Source organism: Alosa alosa, chromosome 2 (genome assembly GCF_017589495.1).
Source record: "Alosa alosa isolate M-15738 ecotype Scorff River chromosome 2, AALO_Geno_1.1, whole genome shotgun sequence".
NCBI classification, from domain to species: Eukaryota; Metazoa; Chordata; class Actinopteri; order Clupeiformes; family Clupeidae; genus Alosa; species Alosa alosa.
The window spans coordinates 37,269,902-37,293,887 of record NC_063190.1 but is presented as its reverse complement, the minus strand read 5'-3'; the positions used below and the strand labels follow the sequence as shown (position 1 = coordinate 37,293,887).

At 42.2% G+C, this 23,986-nt stretch overlaps 1 protein-coding gene across 2 annotated transcripts; it reads right to left on the bottom strand.

Moving 5' to 3' along the window:
* Positions 1–7,579: 7,579 nt before the first annotated feature.
* rtn2b (reticulon 2b) lies at positions 7,580–23,523 on the bottom strand. Of its 2 annotated transcripts, none has more exons than XM_048235785.1 (7): positions 23,341–23,523; positions 10,121–10,328; positions 9,166–9,304; positions 8,958–9,027; positions 8,491–8,537; positions 8,280–8,338; positions 7,580–7,688 (listed from the first exon to the last, which is right to left on the bottom strand). In XM_048235785.1, the coding sequence occupies exons 1-7, from the start codon at positions 23,351–23,353 to the stop codon at positions 7,598–7,600; spliced, it is 627 nt and encodes a 208-aa protein (XP_048091742.1). In that variant the 5' UTR covers positions 23,354–23,523; the 3' UTR covers positions 7,580–7,597. The 2 variants fall into 2 exon arrangements, with proteins under 2 accessions (XP_048091742.1, XP_048091749.1); XM_048235792.1 differs by lacking the exon at positions 23,341–23,523 and adding an exon at positions 22,737–22,855.
* Positions 23,524–23,986: the final 463 nt, after the last annotated feature.

Below are 23,986 nucleotides of genomic sequence, written 5' to 3'. Positions count from 1 at the left end.
GATGCAGTCACTTTTCCCCTGAAAGTAAATCACCAGAGCACCCCCAAACTGATCAAAACAAAAACCTCCTCCTTTTCCTCCTCCTCCTCAGATTGAAGACCACTGCCTCTCCCATCAGAAGAAGCACTCTTGATAAACAGCTACATCATCGTTTACAGGCCTACGTCCAATCAAACTCAGGCACATTCAGAAGAAGCGCTCTTGATAAACAGCTACATCATCGTTTGCAGGCTTACGTCCAATCAAACTCTGCCCTATTGCTGTAGGCACATGGCATTAGCGTGTGGTCAGCCTAATAGTGACCATCACATTGCATTAGCGTGTGGTCAGCCTAATAGTGACCATCACATGGCATTAGCGTGTGGTCAGCCTACATCACATGGCATTAGCGTGTGGTCAGCCTAATAGTGACCATCACATGTTTTATGTGTCTCTCTGATCCTCATCATACCCTGTTCACCCAGCTGTGCGTGCGTGTGTGTGTGTGTGTAGAAGAGAGAGAGAGAGAGAGAGAGAGAGAGAGAGAGAGAGAAGAGAGAGAGAGAAAGAGAGAGAGAGAGCGCGCCTGCTTCCACATCCAGCAGTAAGACAGCAGTGCCTGCTTGTGCCCTCTGTGCTGTTTCCGTGCCCCTTTTGTCCCGTTTGTTGTGTAATCGCTCCGTGGATGTTTCTGGTTGAGACCATGCTCTTGCCTTCATCCGCTCCGTGGATGTTTCTGGTTGAGACCATGCTCTTGCCTTCATCCGCTCCGTGGATGTTTCTGGTTGAGACCATGCTCTTGCCTTCATCCGCTCCGTGGATGTTTCTGGTTGAGACCATGCTCTTGCCTTCATTCACTCCGTGGATGTTTCTGGTTGAGACCATGCTCTTGCCTTCATTCGCTCCGTGGATGTTTCTGGTTGAGACCATGCTCTTGCCTTCATTCGCGCTGACATCCCTGGGATCAGGTTTCTCTATCGGCCCCTGAGGTCTCACCAGCAGCCCCGTGTGGGCTGACAAAAACAAATATGGATGCCATTGTGGCTGGACCATATACAGCTTTATTTAATATGGGAAGGGGGCCTTCTCTGGCCTGTTGTTTTCTTCTGTTGATTTGTTCCTGATGTGGACATCTATTTTAGACCCACGTAAAAGTAGACCTCTTTGCTCAAAATTGCTCAAAATAGTTTTCCAATTATAGTATGTTGTATGCATAGAAGTATACTATGTTTCCAATGATGGTGTGTTTTAAATCCAGCCATCTTGGCCCATTCGTTTGGGATAGAAGCGCGGACAGGGTGGAACTACAGCATGGAGTACTGAGGAGAGTACTGAATATGAGGAGAGTGCTGAATATAGCACTACAGCATGGAGTACTGAGGAGAGTGCTGAATATAGCACTACAGCATGGAGTACTGAGGAGAGTGCTGAATATAGCACTACAGCATGGAGTACTGAGGAGAGTGCTGAATATAGCACTACAGCATGGAGTACTGAGGAGAGTGCTGAATATAGCACTACAGCATGGAGTACTGAGGAGAGTGCTGAATACAGCACTACAGCAGTGGTCCCCAAACTACGGCCCGCCACCTCATTTTGGGTGGCCCCCCAAAACATGTCCGTGGTATATAGGATCCGGCCCGCATGGGAGTACGACATCGTCAAACTATAACCTCCGTAATTTCCCCCATTCATTCTCTATGGCGGGTCTTAACAGTACACATGTAATACTCTTTTTGTCCACTGGTGGTTGTTTTGGCGCTGTTTCGCGTTTGCCATCGTAAACGGAATGAAATGTATAGTAGGCCTACTGTACCTGCAAACAATGTAAGAGGCCTCTGCTGACTGCATCAGTGCTCAAAGTATTCTAAAAGTGTATCAATTCATTGTTAATAACTAACTAACTTCTATTCAAGTCATAATTCTGAAACTTTCTGGTATAATTATTTATATTTTTTATTCACTCGTTCAAATATTCATACAGAGTTCACAAAGTTCTCATCAGGTGAGTGAAAGTTAGAATGGTGGTCATTTCAGATGTTTCTGCCACCACTTCATAAAACTCATAGTTTGAGAACTTTAAATTATTTGTAGGATATTGCTTGTTCACAACTTCAGCTGTGTATGCAAAGTTCAGAGTTCAAAATATAATATTGGGACTCCCTGCTTATAGTTTTGAGAATGCTATTATTAGTATTATTTCATTTGAGCTACATTTTACACTGATATGGCAAGATGGCAATATAAACACAGATAACAATGGTATTAAATTGCAATAGCCTATAGATTAAATGTAATGGAATATTCAACTAAGGTAGACTGCCTTTGTTCACAGCGCTAAGCTATTTATGGTTACTGATATACTCCGAGTCTCTGGCCCTCTCTTATAAACCAGGCATAGTGAGCTGGCCCTCGGAAGAAAAAGTTTGGGGACCACTGCACTACAGCATGGAGTACTGGGGAGAGTGCTGAATACAGAATCTATTGCAGCCGCACTCACAGTGTGGAGTAGATAGATAGATAGATAGATAGATAGATAGATAGATAGATAGATAGATGGATAGATAGATAGATAGATAGATAGATAGATAGATAGATAGATAGATAGATACTTTATTGATCCCCAAGGGGAAATTCAGGAACTGAGGAGAGTACTGAGGAGAGTGCTGAATATAGCACTACAGTGTGGAGTACTGAGGAGAGTGCTGAATATAGCACTACAGTGTGGAGTACTGAGGAGAGTGCTGAATATAGAATCTACTGCAGCCGCACTCAGACACTACGCTCTCCTTCTACCTATGTAAAGACGTTGGGTTGGCATCATAGATCCATAGTTATGGACATAACTTTTAACTCATTGAATGCCAAGCTGTTTTCGGAAGCTTTGTCCTAGAGTGCCAGCAATCTAGACCATTGTTGATGATTTTTGTACAGCCACAGCATATTCTGTGTTATAGCTATGAACACATACAACGTCTCGTTTAAAAGGTGAGACTTTAAGCTTTCAGTGGGTGTAAACCGTGTATTTCTACACGCCTCTGATCCTGAGAAATCCCAAGCTAAACAGTGGCTAGTTTTCATCAAAATCGCTGTTTTTTAAAAAAAATGGAGATATAACGTCTTTCATGAAATATGAAGTGTTGCCTGTAAACTTTCTGGGAAGTGATCAGCAAGACCTGGCGAGACTGCCACCTAGTGATAGACCCATGAAAATGGTTTTGACCTGACGTGCATGCGTCACTGATTCGACCCAAAGCGGCGACCGAGTTATGATAAAATGTCCAGATAAAATGTCAAGATTGTGCGTTTTCATGAGTTTTCGATCGTCATATATTTCATTTCCATTCATCACAGAGTTCCCAAAATCACATACAAGATGTGTTAGAGTGTCTAGTTTCGTAATTTTAAAAAAAAAACTAAAAACATAATATTACGTTTTTGGCAATCAACACATGGGAAGGAAAAACGTAATATTACGTTTTTGGCACTCATTGAGTTAATAGATTATCAACTCTATTCTGTAAGTATATATATTTATATTGTTTCCATACAGTATCCACACTCCACCCAGGGGCCCATAGAGTCCAATGCCTGCGTGTGTATTGTGGGGCCCGGGGCCCGTAGAGTCCAGTGCCTGCGTGTGTATTGTGGGGCCCGTAGAGTCCAATGTCTGCGCGTGTATTGTGGGGCCCAGGGCCCGTGGAGTCCTAGCCTGGTTAGCACGCAGACCTTCTCAGTAGTAGTTGAGAGTGGGTCTGGAAGGGCCCGTGGAGTCCTAGCCTGGTTAGCACGCAGACCTTCTCAGTAGTAGTTGAGAGTGGGTCTGGAAGGGCCCGTGGAGTCCTAGCCTGGTTAGCACGCAGACCTTCTCAGTAGTAGTTGAAAGTGGGTCTGGAGACATTAATTGACTTCTAACGACTTCCAGCAGGGGCGCAAATAGAAATTAAACTTAAATTGGAGCATTAAACTCTTACCAAATCTTTTCAGAAGTGTAGCAATCTTCTAAACCAAGGTTCTAAAGACAGTTTTTTACTCAATTACAAAGAAATATATGTCAATGCCAGATTAGCATTTGTATTTGTGTGGCCATACTTTATGGGCGTTAAATGGCCTTCAATGGCCTCTTGGCCAGGCGGATCTGCAGAGCAAATCCCAAATTTAGTATGAGTATTCCCAGGCTGGTAGAGTCCAAAACCTGTGTGTATCGTGGGGCCCGTAGAGTCCAAAACCTGCGTGTGTATTGTGGGGCCCATAGAGTCCAGAACCTGCCTGTGTATTGTGGGGCCCATAGAATCCAGAACCTGCGTGTGTATTGTGGGGCCCGTAGAGTCCAGAACCTGCATGTGTATTGTGGGGCCCATAGAGTCCAGAATCTGTGTGTGTATTGTGCTGCACTGCAGCAGACTGGTGCTGGTTCTGTTTGAGTCCAAGAGTCCACTAAGTGTCCCCTCCTTGCGCTACGCCCACTGACAGGGTTCCTACACATTTTGCATTTCAAAATTCCATACTTTTTCCATACTCAAATTTCCAAACTTCTCAGTAGATTTTTCTGACCATATTCTCGACATTGCGGCCACTTCTGGTTTGGGATAACTCGGTGAAAACAAAGGTATGGACAACTGAAGTGAATTAAAAAATGACACTTAATATTCGTCCATTTAGCTGGGTCATTTTTAGTTGTATCTTAGTTGTATCATAGTTGTATATTGACGATGGGGACTGACAGTTAAGCTGCACAACAGTAGGAATGGTTCATTATGACCTGAGTGAAGGGATTAGTACTGCAAATGCAATAGTCTGGAAACACAAATATTTCTCCATACCCTTGTTTCTTTTTTCCATACTTATCCAGACCTGGAAATTATTAAAATAAACTTCCATACTTTTCCAGGTTTTCCATACTGCGTAGGAACCCTGCACTGAGGAGGCAGATTGTTCCATCTCCGCAGTCCGTAGGTGTGTGTGTGTGTGTGTGTGTGCTCAGACCGCAGGTGACCTACATAACTCAGCTGCTCTTAAAAGTGCTTTAATAGAGACGGCCCAGAATAGTTTCTTACTGCTCTGCATACACAACTTTAAATGTAGAGAAGTTTAGAGGCTGCCGTGCCACTACCACACCTTCCTCCTCTTCTACCAATCACATCAGCTTCTACTCTACCAATCACATCAGCTTCTACTCTACCAATCACATCAGCTTCTACTCTGACTCCCAGCAATGACGCCCAAGATGGAGTACGACTCCAGAGTGGATCTAGATTAGAGAAGGTTCCGTTAGATATACCAGAGGTTCTGTTAGATATACCAGAGGTTAGCGTGACATGCGTTTTCTAGAATGGTTTCCTGTTCCATTTATGGAAACTATTTTCATTCCAAGCTTCAGTTGCCTGTGTAAGCACAACATGAGCATTCCATTTGAAATTATATCTAACGCGATTGCCTGAGAAACATTGAAAACAGATAACCAGTTTTTTTAAAAAGACAAAAAAAAATGTCTGTTTTTGATTGGGACATCACAAATGTAAACAAAGCATGTCGAAGAATGCTCCACTGATTGCACAGCTGAGCGCTCTAAGATCTGCGGTAGCACGACCCTGCATCCTTATTTAACTAAACTCCCCACATCCCAGCTGGGCTAGTTCTGACCGGTCCTCTGGCTTTATTTACCCTGCCAGCATTTGTTGGAAGTGTTCAAAACCACTCAGATGAACCACAGCTCTTTGGTCTCATCCAAGACTAAATGTCCCATTTGGGCCTACGTTCTCCCCTGCTGTCAGGTATAAGCCAAACAAACAAACAACACAAAATGCATAATACGTGCTGATTCACCACGACCACACGTGCTGTTTATCAGGGGTCTCATTTTATTTCTGTTAAAGTAATAAAAAACATTTGACACACAAATGATATTCTGGCGGTATCAAAAGAAAAAGTTTCATGTGTAATGCCGCCCTCTTGTGGGGGAAAAAGAATTAGTCATTCCGGTCTGGACATATTTTGACTTTGTTTTGTCGGTGGGACAGATGTTTTGCAGTCTTAAATTGAATATAAATATAAGTGTACTGCCGGCACAGTGCAATGGCCTACATGGTATATGATGATGATGATGATGATGATGATGCTCAAATGCATCCCATTAAACACTTTTGTTGAACATGACAGTGTTTCTCGGCAAATGTGAATCTTTTCAGACAACAGTTGCATCTCAGAGGATTATAAATAAATATAAATGTTTCAACTGGTAGTAAACATGAACGGGAGGCGCATAACTGGAGCTGCTTTATGTCCATACAGTCAGAGGTCATACATGTCAAAGAACCTCTCTGCAAAGAGGACTTGCTTTTTTGCCTCAGCTGTAGCTTGCCTTACAGAGGCTGGTTTCATTTGTGTGTGTGCGCGCGTGCATGCGTGTGTGTGTGTGTGTGTATGTGTGTGCGCGTGTGTGCGTGTGTGTGTGCGTGTGTACATAACTCAGCTGCTCTTAAAAGTGCTTTAATAGAGATAGCTCAGAATGGCTAGTTTCTCACTGCATACACAACGCAGCTTTAAGTTTAGAAACGTTTGGGGCCTTGTGTGTTCCAGGCCTGCCGTGCCGCACGCACGTGTGTGTGTGTGCCACATGAGCTTCTACTCCCTCCGTGCTGACCGGCTGACGACCAAGATAAATAAATTAGGTTCAATAATCACAGAACTGAAATGAAGAGCCCTGTTGCCAGCTAAACCTGGCCCTCGGGGAGAGTAAGAGAATGGACGAACACACTCAATCTTTATAGGTACAACTCTGATCTTCACATTTCAAATAATATATAAAAACACACTCAATCTTTATAGGTATACCTCTGATTGTCACATGTCCAATAATATTACAAAAAAACAACAGGAAAAAGTATCACACACTCAAAGTTACTCCATTTAGGTTCTAGATGACCTCCGTCATGTTAACCAGCTACGCTGAGTGTGTGGTACTTCCCCCAATTTGTCTTCTGTTTGACCTTGCAGTCATTACCAGCACACCGTAAATGTTTAAATATATTGGTGTGTCTTTGCCCATTCTCTCATTCCAAAAGTGCAGATGAACTTGGTGATCAAAAGAACTTAAGTTACAGTGTGAATGCAGTGTTTTTTTCCTGATTGAATCTGGATGGGATCTGGCTCAGATCCCTAGAGGCAGAGCTGCCAGCGACTCCCAGACTACATTCTGGGACATTATTAGTGTACGGGCTTAGGGGGTAAACCTTTAAGACATTTCAAGATTTTTCTTTTAAGACAACGTTTTTATGAATGTGAATTCTTCCTGACCATTTCGATCAGCGATCCGTTTGCACAATTAAGAAAATCTTAAAATCCTGCTCCATTCTTAAGTTATGATCTTAAAATCCTGCTCCATTCTTAAGTGATGATCTTAAAATCTTGCTTCATTCTTAAGTGACCGATACACTCCACCTGTATTCCATCAGGCTGAACATTAAGACATTTTAATATTTTTTCTATTTCCCCCTCCTGTGCTTTTCACAGATTCTCCATATCTGTTCACAGATCTCCAGTTTCTGCCCATTCACCCCACACCCCCAATGCCCTCCCCAGAAAACCCACTACCCCCCGCCTGTGTCGTTCTCCCTCATCACTTGGCCTTCAGCTTGGCCTTCAGCGTTGGAGTCGAAGCAGGAGGCGGTGGAGGAGACGGGTGGATGAGCTCATAGATGCTGTCAAGGCTGCAAGAACAACAACAAGAGTTAGCATCCAGTACAGTCACAACAACAAGAGTTAGCATCCAGTACAGTCACAACAACAAGAGTTAGCATCCAGTACAGTCACAACAACAACGACAAGAGTTAGCATCCAGTACAGTCACAACAACAACAAGAGTTAGCATCCAGTATAGTCACAATAACAGCAAGAGTTAGCATCCAGTACAGCCAGAACAGTATTCATCATGCATTGGAGTTACATGCTAGTGTAGATCTACAAAAGTCTGTTTCTGCATATGTGTGTGTATGAATGTATAATTAGAAGATCGAGTTTTGAGCTAGATTGTTTATAGACTCGTTATCTGCATTAGCAACAAAATGGTTTATAGACTGTAGCAACGGGCATGTAGTTATGTCCAAATAAATTGCTCGCTACATGCCTGTTGCTACAGGCAATTTTCTCAAAACTGAAATAGAATTTAATTGAAGAAGACTTGTACACACATTAAGTGTTTTTGGATCAGGTCGTGCTAATAGTTTTGAGATCATATTTCTATATGCTAGTGGTATGTGGTTGCTCTGTGCTGTATTTAAGAATATAATGAAAGCACTTACATTAGTTTGCCTCTATCTAAAGAGGCGTTCACTGCTTTCACGATCCTCTCAATGCGTCCCTAGAACAAACATAACACAGCAGAGAGTGTGAGTCTGTGTATGAGTGTGAGTGTGTGTGTGTGTGTGTGTGTGTGTGTGTGTGTGTGTATGCCTTTAGATGAGTCTTTCTCCCTCCCCTTCCTTCATAGAGGAGGACAAACAATGTCCTTACCTGCTGCAGCCGGTAAAACAGAGGGAGAGAGAAGGCACAAATCACCGCTGTGGAAAGACAAACACAAGGTCAAACACAAGGTCAAACACAAGGACAAACACTGAATCAACTTAGGGAAGGCACATTATTGGTAGAAATCAACTTGTCTGACAAGGAGCTTTGGCTTCATTAAAAAACAGATGATCACTGAACAACATTTTGTCACATAACGTGTGTATGAGACTTCAATATTGGCTTTGTTAAAATCTGTGAACAAATAAACAATACGCAGCATTGTTACACTGATATTTAGTTAATGGCTTTTCCTCAGTGCAGCTTATAGCTTATGAACGGGAGACTATGAACGGGACAGGTCATCAGAGAGGTCATCAGTTTATCTGTGAGTCCACATCCACTTCCTGAGAGTCAAACTTGAGATGTTGCTATAGTTACAGGCGCTGCCATGGGACGAGTGCTATCGGTCTTACCAGACATGACCAGCGTGAGGCCGTTGGTCTGGACACCTACATAGGTCAGCAGGTACAGCAGCACCAGGAACTATGGGAGGAGAAGGACGGCCATCTTTAGATTTGGATTAAAGATGTGTCGCTATTTGCACTGTTTCGGTGTGCTTGAGTTGAGAGAGATGATATCAGTCTCTGGTCATTAACTTAGTTTGCATTGACTGTGTAATACCTTGATTGAATCCATCATGTTCTCAACGAACAAGAGTCTCTTTAGCTCTGTGATGGACGTGGCAATCAGGAGAACGATGGTTTCCACCATGCGAATGGTGATGTCATCTGTCAGGGTGGGATCCTCATCCAGGAACGACCTGAGAGCAGAACCCAGACTCAACACAAAGACTCCACAGAACCCACTCAACACAAAGACTCCACAGAACCCAGACTCAACACAAAGACTCCACAGAACCCACTCAACACAAAGACTCCACAGAACCCAGACTCAACACAAAGGCTCCACGCCACCTCCACAGGTGCTGTATCAATTCATACATGCCTTCATTATCACAGCAGAAATCACTAATAAAAACATATGGCTACATTCAAATGTGCTGTTAACTTACAGTGTAATTGACATTACCCTACAGCAGTGTTTCTCAAAGTGTGGTCCGCAAGCTGACCCAAGTGGTCCGCGAGCAGACGTGGTAAAATATAATATAGATGAGTTTTTTGCAATATTGAACCAAATTGTATGTAAATCCAGACAGTTCTGCAAAACTGCTTATGTAAGCTAGGCCAGTTTAAATGAATCTTCTAACACAATAAGCAAGGTGCAAATACAATAAGCAAGGTGGTTCAGTATAGGTCTACTGTTGAAGTAGGTCTACTGTTTTTTTTTTTTTTTAGCTAGGTGGTCCGTGAGGTTTTTTTTTTTTTTTAGTGGTCCTTGGGCTGAAAAAGTTTGAAAAAACACTGCCCTACAGTGACAGTATACTTTTATATCCCCAACACTTATAAGCCCTACAGTGACAGTATACTTTTATATCCCCAACACTTTAATTCAGCAGCCATGTATGAAGTCAAAGTTACTCAGTCTGAATGAGTACACGCTGAACTGATGGCGCTCCACTTGTGACTGTTGAAAAGCCTGAGACTGGAGAGGTTATTTTTGCAAAACACAGACTCACTGGAAAGGGTGAGAGGCATCAATGAGGCGAACGAGGTGCAGGGCCTTGCAGAGGAGGCGTACGAACATGGTGAAGCCCAGGATGGCCAGGAGGAAGTTGGACACCACACTGATGAGGCTGAGCTGGAACAGGCAGGCCAGGCCGACCACAAGGCCCGTGAACACCACGGCCGTCCTCTTAACATCCCGCCAGTACATCAGGTCTATCACTAGGTTTGGGTAGGGAGACAGGGGGGACGGTTACTAGGGAGACAGGGGGGGACGGTTACTAGGGAGACAGGGGGACGGTTACTAGGGAGACAGGGGGACGTTTATCTTGTTGACAACTGAACACAGGGTTCCTACACATTTTGCATTTCAAAATTCCATACTTTTTCCAAACTCAAATTTCCAAACTTCTCAGTAGATTTTTCTGACCATATTCTCGACATTGCGGCCACTTCTGGTTTGGGATAACTCGGTGAAAACAAAGGTATGGACAACTGAAGTGAATTAAAAAATGATACTTAATATTCGTCCATTTAGCTGGGTCATTTTTAGTTGTATCTTAGTTGTATCATAGTTGTATATTGACGATGGGGACTGACAGTTAAGCTGCACAACAGTAGGAATGGTTCATTATGACCAGAGTGAAGTGATTAGTACTGCAAATGCAATAGTCTGGAAACACAAATATTTCTCCATACCCTTGTTTCTTTTTTCCATACTAATCCAGACCTGGAAATTATTAAAATAAACTTACATACTTTTCCAGGTTTTCCATACTGCGTAGGAACCCTGTGAACATCAAATACACCCACCACAGTATAATGTGATATGTGCCTGCTTGATAACCACAGTGAAATGCTCTGGAACGCTGTTCTGTCAGATGTTTTTTGCCCAAAAAGGTTGATTTGTTGAAAGTAAATAGTAGTGTTGCCACCTAACGACTAATTTTCTAACAACTAATCTTTCGAAAAATTAGTCAACTAATCTAAACGACTAATATAAAAAAAATGTAAAAAACATTGTGTATTAACAATCTAAGCATAAGTATCTGCATTTCTATTAGACTATAGTATACTGTAGTGGACACTATGGACATGTGTTATTGACATGTAGACTGTAGACTAATTTTCATGGTCGATTACGTCGACTAAGTCGATTAATGGCGGCAGCACTAGCAAATAGTCTTGGTTGTTGATTTGTTGACGGTAAATAGTCTTGGTTGTTGATTTGTTGATAGTAAATAGTCTTGGTTGTTGATTTGTTGATGGCAAATAGTTTTGGTTGTTGATTTGTTGATGGTAAATAGTTTTGGATGTTGATGGGCCTCTGTGTGAAATCCCCTACCTATAGTTCTAGGGATTTAACATCTCTCTGTATATCATATTTGAAATGACCATAATCATAACCATACCGTGCTGTGTGAATGTGCATGAATGATGGAGGGGTTTTTCTTTTTTGAAAGGTACACTATGCAAGATTTTCACCTTAAAGGTACACAATTAGTGCTGTCAAACGATTAAAATTTTTAATCACGATTAATTGCTGAATTCCTATAGTTAATCACAATTAATCACATATTTTATCATATGATTAAAATTCTATTATTTTGCATTTCTGAACTTTCCAGGAGTCCATATTAACAATAAAGCAATTATTGTGTATCTTGATTGGGATTCAAATGAAAGCAAAGCAAGTTACTTTATTAACTTAACTTTAAGACGTAGTAGGTCTATTTGATTATTTCAAATCAAATTTCAAAAGATGTGCAGCAAACCTGAGGCAACACAATATATTCTTCAGAAATATAGCTGATATAAACTGAAATAAATGCTACCGCAGAAGTGCATGCACAAAATGTAGGCCTACACACATTATAAAGGCATAACAAACAGAACATATTATATTCATACTATATTCATTATCTTTGAGTTCAGTTGAAAATAAGGAACTTTTCAACATGAGTGCATTGCCATTTTATAGGCCTACAGTCCATGGTGCACTGTCACTTGCCACACACATCAACGCCGAAGTTTTTAACAGGCAAACACTGGATGAACAATGGATTTTATGGAGCAGCGTCGACCAAATATAACTGAATCGTGATTTACACGGCGGCAAAGTGTGATGCTGGTGTACAGAGTTGTCTTGTAAAGAATATGGAATCTGTAAATGAATGTCGAAAGCAGAGTGCATCGCAAATAGTAGCAGCCAAAGAGGAATGTTGATAACAGAACAAGTGACAGTGATAAAATCTTTGGCGGCACACAACTAATGCGTCAGCCTAGGCTACTACTCTTTGGCTGGCTCGTAAGCCCAACAAAGTGTGTGCAGCATGCCTTTACGTAGCCTAGCCTACTAACGGCAAAAATTGTCTTTGATAAAGATACTGTAACAAACTGCAAAGTTGTCTGAGAATGGTTTTATTGGTTACGCACCAAAACACAAGAACGTCATTACACAGGCAACACAAAGGAGGTCAATTTTAAACAAGCACAATACACAAACAGGGTAGTCACATACAATACACGGGGTAAACACATGAGGTACAACATAAAGAAAGACTATACCAGCTAACACATACATGACAAGGTAAACGCAATTACTCATACTAAAACCAACATCAACATTACACACACACACATACACTGCACAGCATTATGGGAGTTCAGTCATGAACCAGCTAGGCTCAGTTCACTACAATACATTTAATCTGCATCACGCCCCATTTTAGCGGAAAACATGTTAACATTATATCATTGGACTTGCTCATGTCGAAACGATGTACATTACCAACCTAATTCGTTTGCAATACCCCATGCATTGTACACATTTAGCATGTAGCCACACTTTACCATAATATTCCATGCAAAACGGTTAGCTTGCAGGCTAGCTAACTGTGGAACTTCAGTATAACCTGGCTAAGTATCTCACCTAGTTGTAGGAAATAGGCTATGTTCATATTACAAGTGATAGAATGAATGTGTGACTTATGTTTAGTTGATGTTATGACATGTAAAGTTAAGCTTGCTGAACTTAATTATAGTCAGCCACGGGCAGTTTGACTGTGCCTATCGATACATTCGTGACACTCCTGTTAGTAAACTGGAAAGTGCAAAACATAGGAACATCATCACATTAATCCCATAAACACACAGATAACTCTTACACCAACCTTATTATGTGCCTTTTATTCACGTTTGTTTCAAGATTTAGTAAGCGTACTATAAGCCCTTTTCGCTCTCCACTTTGATGCAGCATAGATTTCCATTATATCAGTCATCTTTCCCCTAAAAGGGGGCGTGTACGTGCAGCACATACAACCTTCCATTCCATCCGGTCTAGCTAGATCTGGTGTGGTGTTGTAGTTGTTCTAACGTTACTAGTTGTTGCAACAGCATGTGAAAAAACTACAAAGTTTGTTACACCAAAAAGAACGTTAATCTCGCGATAAAAAAAATTGACGCTGTTAAAATAGGTTTACGTTAACGCTGTTAATAACGCGTTTAACTGACAGCACTATACACAATGCAACTGACAGCACTATACACAATGCAAGATAACTTTTACAAAGCCAATTTGATGGTAAACGAACTTGTAATAGGCAAATTGTTTACCTAGCATAGCTATACAGCATAGACGTAGCGAGTCGCTAACGACAAAACCAGCCATTGAACTTCAAGAACGGTGGGCCAACAAATCTCGCAAGAATCGTGAAACATTACCCTGTCAGTAGATATAACTCTTTGGAGATAATTTTTGCCTGTTGTTAATCCTTTACCTCCTCAACAAACGTAGTTTCATTGTGTACAGGCGGGATAAGTCATGACAAGTTTGCTATTTACAACAGCAAAGTTAAATATAAATATAACACAACTCTAGAGGGAGCTCTACAGTGGCCAAAAATACCTAAACCTGCATAGTGTACCTTTAAATACCTACCTTTAAATTGCATAGAATCAGAATCAGTTTTTATTGGCCAAGTATACTTACATATACAAGGAATTTGACTTTGGTAGGTGTTAATTACTCTCTGTACATTCAACAAATAGACATGTAGTAGTAATAGACAAGTGCTATTTCAAGAAAAAGTCCTTGTAAATGGCTCTAGAGGCATTTCTTAGTAAAAGTTGGGAACAGGACTTTTTATCATATTTAACATGTGCTGAATCCAACTAGCCCTGTTCCCAAGCAGAATTTTGAGTTTTTGACCATCTATTAGCATCAACAAAATGGCGATTTTGGGCACTTTCTTCGGACGGTTCATTATACCATGTAAATAAATTAATATTGTTCACATCTGTGCATCTCAGAAATCTCCCGTGGGCAAAAAATAAAAAGTAAAGGCTATGAAAAATATAAAAATGCAAAAAAATTATAATTAAATAATTAGCCTTATTATCACCTCATGAACCATACTCTTGACTATGTTTACGGTCCTCTTTGGCAAAGAGTCTGGCCTGGCTTCATTGGTAAACATCTTCGTGGTGGGTGGACACGTGTTTGGAGTTTAAAATCATTGGAGTTCCTTTAATAATCACGAACAACTGTTAACTAACAAGCTAGCATCATATCCTTCATTTCCAAATGTGAAAGATGGCCAGCAGTCACATGTTTCATTTGATTAGATTATCTTAGATTAGATTCATCTACATTGTCATTGTGCAGAGTACTGAAAATATATAAGTGTATGTGCAGTATGAACAGTATAAATATCAGTAGAATATCGCTGTGTTTAAGTGTAATTACAGTATGTACATTTATTGATGTTGATGGAGGGGCGTTGATGGAGGGGGGGTGGGGGGAGGGGTGTGAGGAACCAGTAATGTGTTGAGCAGTTTTCACCATTCTCTGCCGTGCTTTCCGGGCGGAGGCAGAGCAGGTGCCATACCATACTGTGACACAGTTGGTGAGGATGCTCTCAATGGTGCAGCGGTCTGAGGAGAGAGGTTGTGTTCTTTAGTCTCCAGGAAGAAGAGATGCTGGTGAGCCTTCTTGATCAAGGTAGAGGTGTTGAGGGTCCAAGAGAGGTCCACAGAGATGTGGACACCCAGAAACATGAACTGGTGACATGCTCCACCTCAGTCCTGTTGATGAGGATGGGGCTTTGTGTGCTAGCTTTTGACTTCCTGAAGTCCACAATGAGGTCTTTGGTCCTCTTGCTGTTGAGAGCCAGGTTGTTAGGTGCTGGACCTCCTCCCTGCAGGCTGTTTCATTAGTGTTGCTAATGAGAGCAATCACAGTAGTGTTGTCTGCAAATTTGACAATGGTGTTAGAGCCATATACAAGTATGCAGTTGTAGGTGAAGAGGGAGTAAAAGAGGGCTCAGCACACGCCGGTGTTCAGGGTGAGGGTTGAATAGGTGAGGTTATCTAATCTAACAGACTGTGGTCTGTTGTTAGGAAGTCCAGAATCTAGTTTCAGAGGGAGGTATTGATGCCCACTTCACTGAGTTTGGTGATCAGTTTGGAGGGGATAATGGTGTTGAATGCTGAACTGAAGTCAATGAACAGCATTCTCACATAGGTGTTGCTATTGTTAAGGAGGGACAGGGTGGAGGGAATTGCAGTAAAGATGGCATCCTCTGTGCTCCTGTTCTGGCAAATTCTCTTGAAGCATTCTATACTGCAAACAAAATCTACCTCTGGGTACAAATAAAGTAACTTGAACTTGCACTAGTTATAAAGTTATTCATCTAGCTATTAATTCACAGGACATTCAATCATTTTACTAACACAAAGGTTATGAAGAAATATGGGTAACACTTTATTGTAAAGGTACATGAATTATCATGAATTCATGCATTAATTAATTCATGATTTATGCATTCCGTCATTCCTTTATATCCTATGAATCATCAGGAACTATGGAATTGACAGGAATACATATATATGATGACCTCATGTATGAACAACACATCAACTAAAGCATTAGGTGTGATGGGTATATCCATAAAGTGTTACCGAAATGGGTAAAGGCCTATGTAACTTACTCCAAGACTACATACATTACCAACCTAATTCACTTCAATTATGTAAAATGTAATGTAAATCAGGTTTTATGGCCAAGTATACTTGCGTATACAAGGAATTTGGCCTCTGCATGTATCCCATCCGTGAATTAGTGAACACACAGGTCACACATTGAAGGTATTTAGAGAAACGAATATTTCCCCCCCTCCGTTTTCAATAATAACATCGTGCACACAACATTGTTTTCAAAAGACTTGTCATTTACATCAACCCGCATCAAATACGCTTGTTAGCCATAATAACTATGCCAAACCTATGGGTGGCAGTGTAGGGAAAGGAATAAAGCCATGCTGGCCAATCAAAATCCTCAGAATCGACACCAACGACTAACACGAGCAGTAAAAATGCTGACCTCCGTGCGATCCTTCGCCTCTGCTCCTCCATGTAGAGCAGTTGTTGCCAATGCAAACAGGCCAGAAGCGTTTGCACAAAAGTAAAAATTAGTAGCACCTTAACAGCATCCATGATAATCCTGATCAGTAGCCAAAGAAACTGTAAACATCAGGCGCTCGCATGACGTTAAGGATTTTCAGGCGCATAATGTGACGTTTAAGAAGCTAAAACGCCGTTTATCCCTGTTGATACGGCAGCACATAACCGGCGTTATCAGAAATCTCCACTTTGGCCGGAGGTTTTAGAAATAATCGTTTTCTGTGATAAAAACAGGGTTTTGGTGTAAACGAGAGGCCAAACCGCAGGAAAATATCTGCGTTTTCCCTTCGTGTAAACGGGGTCTGTAGCACACATTAATCTGGAGCAGTGAGATGCCTTGCTACAGTGATGCCCGGGGAGCAGTGAGGGGTTAGGTGCCTTGCTCAAGGGCACTTTTTTTCCAACTGGTCGGGGATCGAACCGGCAACCCTTTGGTTTCAAGCCCGAAAACCCTCAAAAGTCTCATTCGTCAAATACCGTGTGCCTGCTCAATTATAAAATTTTAACAATTACATTTTTCAAAGGTTTTTTTCAGGTAATTAACATAGGCATAATATAGATTGTTTTTCTTTTTTTCACAGCCTGTATCCTTGATCTATTGGCCGAGGGAGATTTCTGTGAACAATATGAATTAATTTACATGGTATAATGACATCCTCCCAAAGAATGGTGCCCAAAATCACCATTTTGTTTATGCTAATTAGATGGTCATAAACTCAAAATTCAGCTTGGGAAGAGGGCTAGTTGGATTCAGCACACCTTAATTATGTTTAAGAGTCCTGTTCCCAACTTTTACTAAAAAATGCCTCTAGGAAGCACATATCTCAAAAATATCTCCATAGACATGTAGTATTAACACATAGGCATGTAGTATTAACACATAGACATGTAGTAGTAACACATTCAATAGACAATAATAATAAAGATATGTATACTGTACAATATAGACAACTATATACATGTAGGCACATATCAACGTATTAACATAATATACAAAATACAAATAAGCATATGTAATGTAACCCGCGTTGTGTTGAACCTGCTCGATTCAGCCCTGCACACGCCCGGACTCTAACCGGCGAACAGCAGCACCTCGGATCGGGAGGTGAGCGTGCTGACAGTTGAGCCAATAGCCCAGGCTACTGGCTCACATGAGGCGTCGGGCAGTGAGGTTTACCAACGTTCCCCAAGCACAGCTAAGCTACAGTAACTGGCATCCGTTACACATAGTATCAAGACAAGTACACATGGAGTGGAGTGGATGTAAAGTGCAGAAGTAATAGTGCAGATGTATGCAACTATGCATGTAATGTGCAAGATGCATATTGGGATAATAGGCATGTAATGAGACTGTTTTTAGTGGCAGGCTAACACATACTGATGACTTGCGCTAGCCTAGCACCTGCGAACTCTGCAACTAGAAGGACTGGATGAAACATGTTGAAAACGGTCTCCGGTTTTACCTAGCTCGAGTTGCTACAGCTAGTAGCTAATGCAACCAGGCAACTATAGCGCTACACTCTGATTACATGTAAATTGGAGCTCACGGATGCTACATTGTGATGCTGTTGTGTTGCTGTTTTGTTGCTGTTGTGATGCTGTTGTAATGCTGTTGTGGTTCTGTTGTGTTGCTGTTGTCGGAGGGCAACACACTCATATCACGCCGGCGTATGTAGCCTTTAGGCTAATTGCACACATTATCACAGGTGTGACAAATCAAAGGGTGATCGAACCACTTATGGCATACTGCAGCAGGTTTTCATTCCAGCCAAAAGAGCAGTCTGCTTATTCCAATATACATCAACGGCACCAAAAGCACAACCAAAACGTCTTTTCTGACCTAACCTGTTCAGAGAATAACCTACTACGAAGTGGGCTTATTGGCTTACCCAGGTGAGGTAACTTCGGGAGTCATCCCTGATCTCAAAACAATATGTCTCTTCAAAACTAATACATGCAGTAAAGCCTGTTACTCCGGAAGTTACAGGGTAAGCCAGTAACCTTGTTTCAGAGTAGCCTATAGCCCTATGAGCTTCATACAGTACAGAGTAGCCTATAGCCCAATGAGCTTCATTCAGAAAAGAGTAGCCTATAGCCCTATGAGCTTCATACAGTACAGAGTAGCCTATAGCCCTATGAGCTTCATTCAGTACAGAGTAGCCTATAGCCCTATGAGCTTCATTCAGAAAAGAGTAGCCTATAGAGTAGCCTATAGCCCTATGAGCTTCATACAGTACAGAGTAGCCTATAGCCCTATGAGCTTCATTCAGAAAAGAGTAGCCTATAGAGTAGCCTATAGCCCTATGAGCTTCATACAGTACAGAGTAGCCTATAGCCCTATGAGCTTCATACAGAGCAGCCCATAGAGTAGCCTATAGCCCTATGAGCTTCATACAGAGCAGCCTATAGAGTAGCCTACAGCCCTATTAGCTTCATACAGAGTAGCCTATAGCCCTATGAGCTTCATACAGTACAGAGTAGCCTATAGCCCTGTGAGCTTCATATAGAGTAGCCTATAGCCCTATGAGCTGCATTGAGTAGCCTATAGCCCTATGAGCTTCATACAGAGTAGCCTATAGAGTAGCCTATAGCCCTATGAGCTGCATTCAGTACAGAGTAGCCTATAGCCAAAGATCCTTGATTACTAGCAAGATAGAGCAACGTAATTCGTTACTATGGGAGCAAAACGGGACAGTTCCGGTCTGTATAAGTGGGAGTGTCACCTTACGTCACTAAATAAACTTTCTCTCTTAACAAGCAATAAGAGCAGATAAACATAATTGTGTTCACAGTATTATTGTCTATAATCATGTATGATACCAATGAATCGTAGCCTGGCGGGCCATCCTATATCATTGAAATGTATAGTCTGGAATCGAACCATTCACCTTGCTTAATCCAAGGGGAGGGCAGAGAATTGTCTTTCAAACTGCCTAGGCGTGCAATAGGCCAGCGCTACGACCATATCCGTATCCGGTCGGCAAAACGGCAAATACATCCTTCTTCGAAAGGAATGACTTAAGTGCATTGTGTTGCTCCTCCAAAGTTGACGCCAACGCCGATTCAAACAACCGCTCTTCGTTCGCCATAGCCACCTTCCTTGTTGTTCACCGTCGCAGGACTGTCGTTATCCTGTTAAGCCCGCCTTAAGATTCTCTGACAAAAAAGAGCACTGTGATAGGATGATGTCCACGGCGTCAGCCAATAGAAATCCCTATGGTTTGATACTAGACGTACAGGCTGAGCAAAGTAATTTGCCGCCGCTAGGGTGCGTCTAGATTTCTAGGCTAAATGAATCGTTCTTTAGGACATGGAATGAATAATTTAATTAGTCTGTAAACCGAGCTAGCTAGTTAGCTAACGCTAGCTTAAAACGCTATACAAGTGAATGGGAGTAGCTATGGCAATACAGCTATGCGCTAACAAGTGACTAGTAGTTGAAGGACTTCGCTTAATCTTAATATACTGTTGCAAGTTCACTTTAACTAATGTCAGTAATGTTATTCAGCTAGTTGTCATTTCAAAAAAATTACACTTCTCCGTTTAAAAGTTTAATAGAGTAGCCTATAGCCCTATGAGCTGCATTCAGTACAGAGTAACCTATAGCCCTATGAGCTTCATTCAGTACAGAGTAACCTATAGCCCTATGAGATGCATTCAGTATAGAGTAGCCTATAGCCCTGAGCTTCATTCAGTACAGAGTAACCTATAGCCCTATGAGCTGCATTCAGTATAGAGTAGCCTATAGCCCTACGAGCTGCATTCAGTATAGAGTAGCCTATAGCCCTATGAGCTTCATTCAGTAGCCTATAGCCCTATGAGCTGCATTCAGTATAGAGTATTATGGCTGGCTGTATTATGCTGGCAATGAGGATAAAAACCCATCAGCACAGTTCTAGCACCTGCTGCTAGAGAAGAGAAGCTAACAGCACAGTGCTAACACATGCTGCTAGAGAAGAGAAGCTAACACACGGCACAGTGCTAGCACATGCTGCTAGAGAAGAGAAGCTAACACACGGCACAGTGCTAGCACCTGCTGCTAGAGAAGAGAAGCTAACACACGGCACAGTGCTAGCACATGCTGCTAGAGAAGAGAAGCTAACAGCACAGTACTAGCACCTGCTGCTAGAGAAGAGAAGCTTACACACGGCACAGATCTACAGGCCGTCATTACACAAGAATCTGGTCATCAGGAACTGGTCATACTTCACCAGCAGTAGGTCAACTTGCTGACTCAACAGTGAGTCATTGGCAATCTGATGTCAGACACAACAGCTTGTGTTTTGCTGGTTGGGATTTAGTCAAAGAAAATAATGCTGGAAAATGCCCCTTTATCGCAAATACATTTAGAGACGTAGCGAGCCCTCGTTGCTATACCTACAGTTGCTGTAGAGAAGAGAAGCTAACACACGGCACAGTGCTAGCACATGCTGCTAGAGAAGAGAAGCTAACAGCACAGTACTAGCACCTGCTGCTAGAGAAGAGAAGCTAACAGCACAGTACTAGCACCTGCTGCTAGAGAAGAGAAGCTAACAGCACAGTGCTAACACATGCTGCTAGAGAAGAGAAGCTAACACGGCACAGTGCTAGCACATGCTGCTAGAGAAGAGAAGCTAACAGCACAGTACTAGCACCTGCTGCTAGAGAAGAGAAGCTAACACGGCACAGTGCTAGCACATGCTGCTAGAGAAGAGAAGCTAACAGCACAGTACTAGCACCTGCTGCTAGAGAAGAGAAGCTAACAGCACAGTTCTAGCACCTGCTGCTAGAGAAGAGAAGCTAACAGCACGTGCTAACACATGCTGCTAGAGAAGAGAGAAGCTAACACACGCAGCACAGTTCTAGCACCTGCTGCTAGAGAAGAGAAGCTAACAGCACAGTGCTAACACATGCTGCTAGAGAAGAGAAGCTAACACACGGCACAGTGCCAGTAAATGCTGCTAGAGAAGAGAAGCTAACACACGGCACAGTGCTAGCACCTGCTGCTAGAGAAGAGAAGCTAACACACGGCACAGTGCTAGCACATGCTGCTAGAGAAGAGAAGCTAACAGCACAGTACTAGCAACGCTGCTAGAGAAGAGAAGCTTACACAACGCACTGCACAGATTTACACAAGAATCTGGTCATCAGAACTGGAATATACTTCACCAGCAGTAGGTCAACTCTACACACACAAGAACTGGTCAACAGTGAAGTCATTGGAATAACTTGTTGACTCAACAGTGATGTCAGACACAACAGCTTGTGTTTTGCTGGTTGGGATTTAGTCAAAGAAAATAATGCTGGAAAATGCTCCCTCTTCCTGAGTTGAGTTGAGTCCTCATGGAGGTAAGATATTTCCATGAGGGGTTTTATTAAACACAATACCGGAGTTCATCATGTTAATGATGAATTTCATATAATGTTTGTGTTAACCCAAACTAAAAATAGGACATGATGCCGGTAAAAGTTCCTCTTATCAAATACATTTAGAGACGTATGAGTCTGCTGCTATACTACAGCTGCTGCATGTGTTGATGTGTTATATTAGATATCACGTTTAAAACTGATCACTCACAATGTGTATATTATAGATAAGTCTGCAGTGAGCATGTGTGTATATTATAGATAAGTCTGCAGTGAGCACATGTGTATATTATAGATAGGTCTGTACACATGTGTCATTGTGTCAAATACCTATACAGTGTATAAAATACCTATATAGTATACAGTGTATAAAATACCTATATAGTATATAGTGTATAAAATACCTTTATAGTATTAGTATACCTATAGCTTCTATAGTATATAGTGTATACTATAGACTGGTCTGCAGTGTGCACATGTGTCATTGCTACAGCAGTAGGATTCCAGACATGCAGCCAATCAGGGACCAGTGTTTACGACTCAACAGCTATGGACAGAGAAAGCGCTATATATGATATACTGTACTGATATCATGACTCAGCTACTTTATGGAAAGAGGAAGCGCTATATATGATATAAATGCTGATATCATGACTCGGCTCTAATATATTATATAAATGCTGATATTATGACTCAGCACTAATATATAATATACATGCTGATATCATTACTCAACACTAATAATCTAAAAGCTGATATCCTAGCACAGGTGTAATCCACATTAAGCCCTCATGAGTTAGATGTTGTTGTTTTTTTTCCCACGTGTAAGAAGTGCACTTGCGACACAGACAGAGTCGAGGCAGAAGAGCCGCGCAGGTCAGTCAGAGCACATCAGCACTAGCGTTGCCAGACGGCTGTCTGGGAAACATTAGCGATCCGTTGGCAGTCTGAGGTGTAAATCTGAAAAGCGGAGTTGACTGATTAGACGCACTTGGGCCTCTGGAATATCACATCAAATAGAACTAAGACCAACCACACGCCCCAAAGTCCAGCCTGGCTAACCCGCTAACCCGCTAACTCACTCTGACATGGGCGTCTCAGAATCTCCCCAGTGACCACGGCCAAAATAAATTACCAGGACGGTTTCACGGAGCCAAAACACAAAAGCTTCAGCGCTTCCACACTCTCACTGTCCATCTCCTGTCTGTCTGTTTCTCTTTCTCACAATGTCTAGTTTAAGGTGGAGTTTGCATATCTTAGTCACATGAGAATACGGTGAGTCCACATACACAGGAACAATCCATCATCCAGCTCCTTAAAGAAGGCAAAAAACCCCTTTAGAGCTCCCCCCCAACCTGTTCCCGCACAGCGACGCTTGTGTTTGTGCTGTAGCATTGTGGCGTGGTGGCATTGTGCGTTGTCTCACCTTTGCTGGCCATCGCAGCTGCTTCCTCGCTACGCAGCGGTCCGCCCGTCCCGTTCCGCTTCTCGCCGGTGCGTCGTCCGCCGTTAAAGGCTTTTTTTGGCCTCGCCTGCCCTGTCAGCAGTAAGTGCTCCACCTGCTCCTAATTATAACCCCTTCCACTTGCACAGCCCATCTTCAGAGACACGCACACACACACACTTCCACTTGCACAGCCCATCTTCAGAGACACACACACACTCGCTCATTAGGTTACACACACACACATGCTGTACGTACACACACCAACACTAATATGCCACATACACACACACACACAGCCACCCACACACTGACACACACAGTTGCCCTCTCACACATATACATGCGCACACACACTCACACATATACATGCGCACACACACTCACACATATACATGCACACACTAACTCTACTAAAAACACTGATACACACATGCACACACTAACTCTACTAAAAACACTGATACACACATATACATGCACACACTAACTCTACTACAAACACTGATACACATACACATATTCTCTCTGGTTCTCTCTCTCTCTCTCACGCACACACACACACACACACATGCACTCCAGGCACTCTGTCTCTGTCCTTTTTCCAAAGCAGGTCTTGGAACCTGAG

Bases quoted from the DNA above. Each gene is read 5' to 3' on its own strand.
- rtn2b (XM_048235785.1), bottom strand. The intron at 9,028-9,165 runs GTATTACACAGT...CTCCTCCCATAG, and splicing joins ACATGATGGATTCAATCAAG to TTCCTGGTGCTGCTGTACCT. The intron at 8,538-8,957 runs GTAAGACCGATA...GTCTTTCCACAG, and splicing joins CCTCACGCTGGTCATGTCTG to CGGTGATTTGTGCCTTCTCT.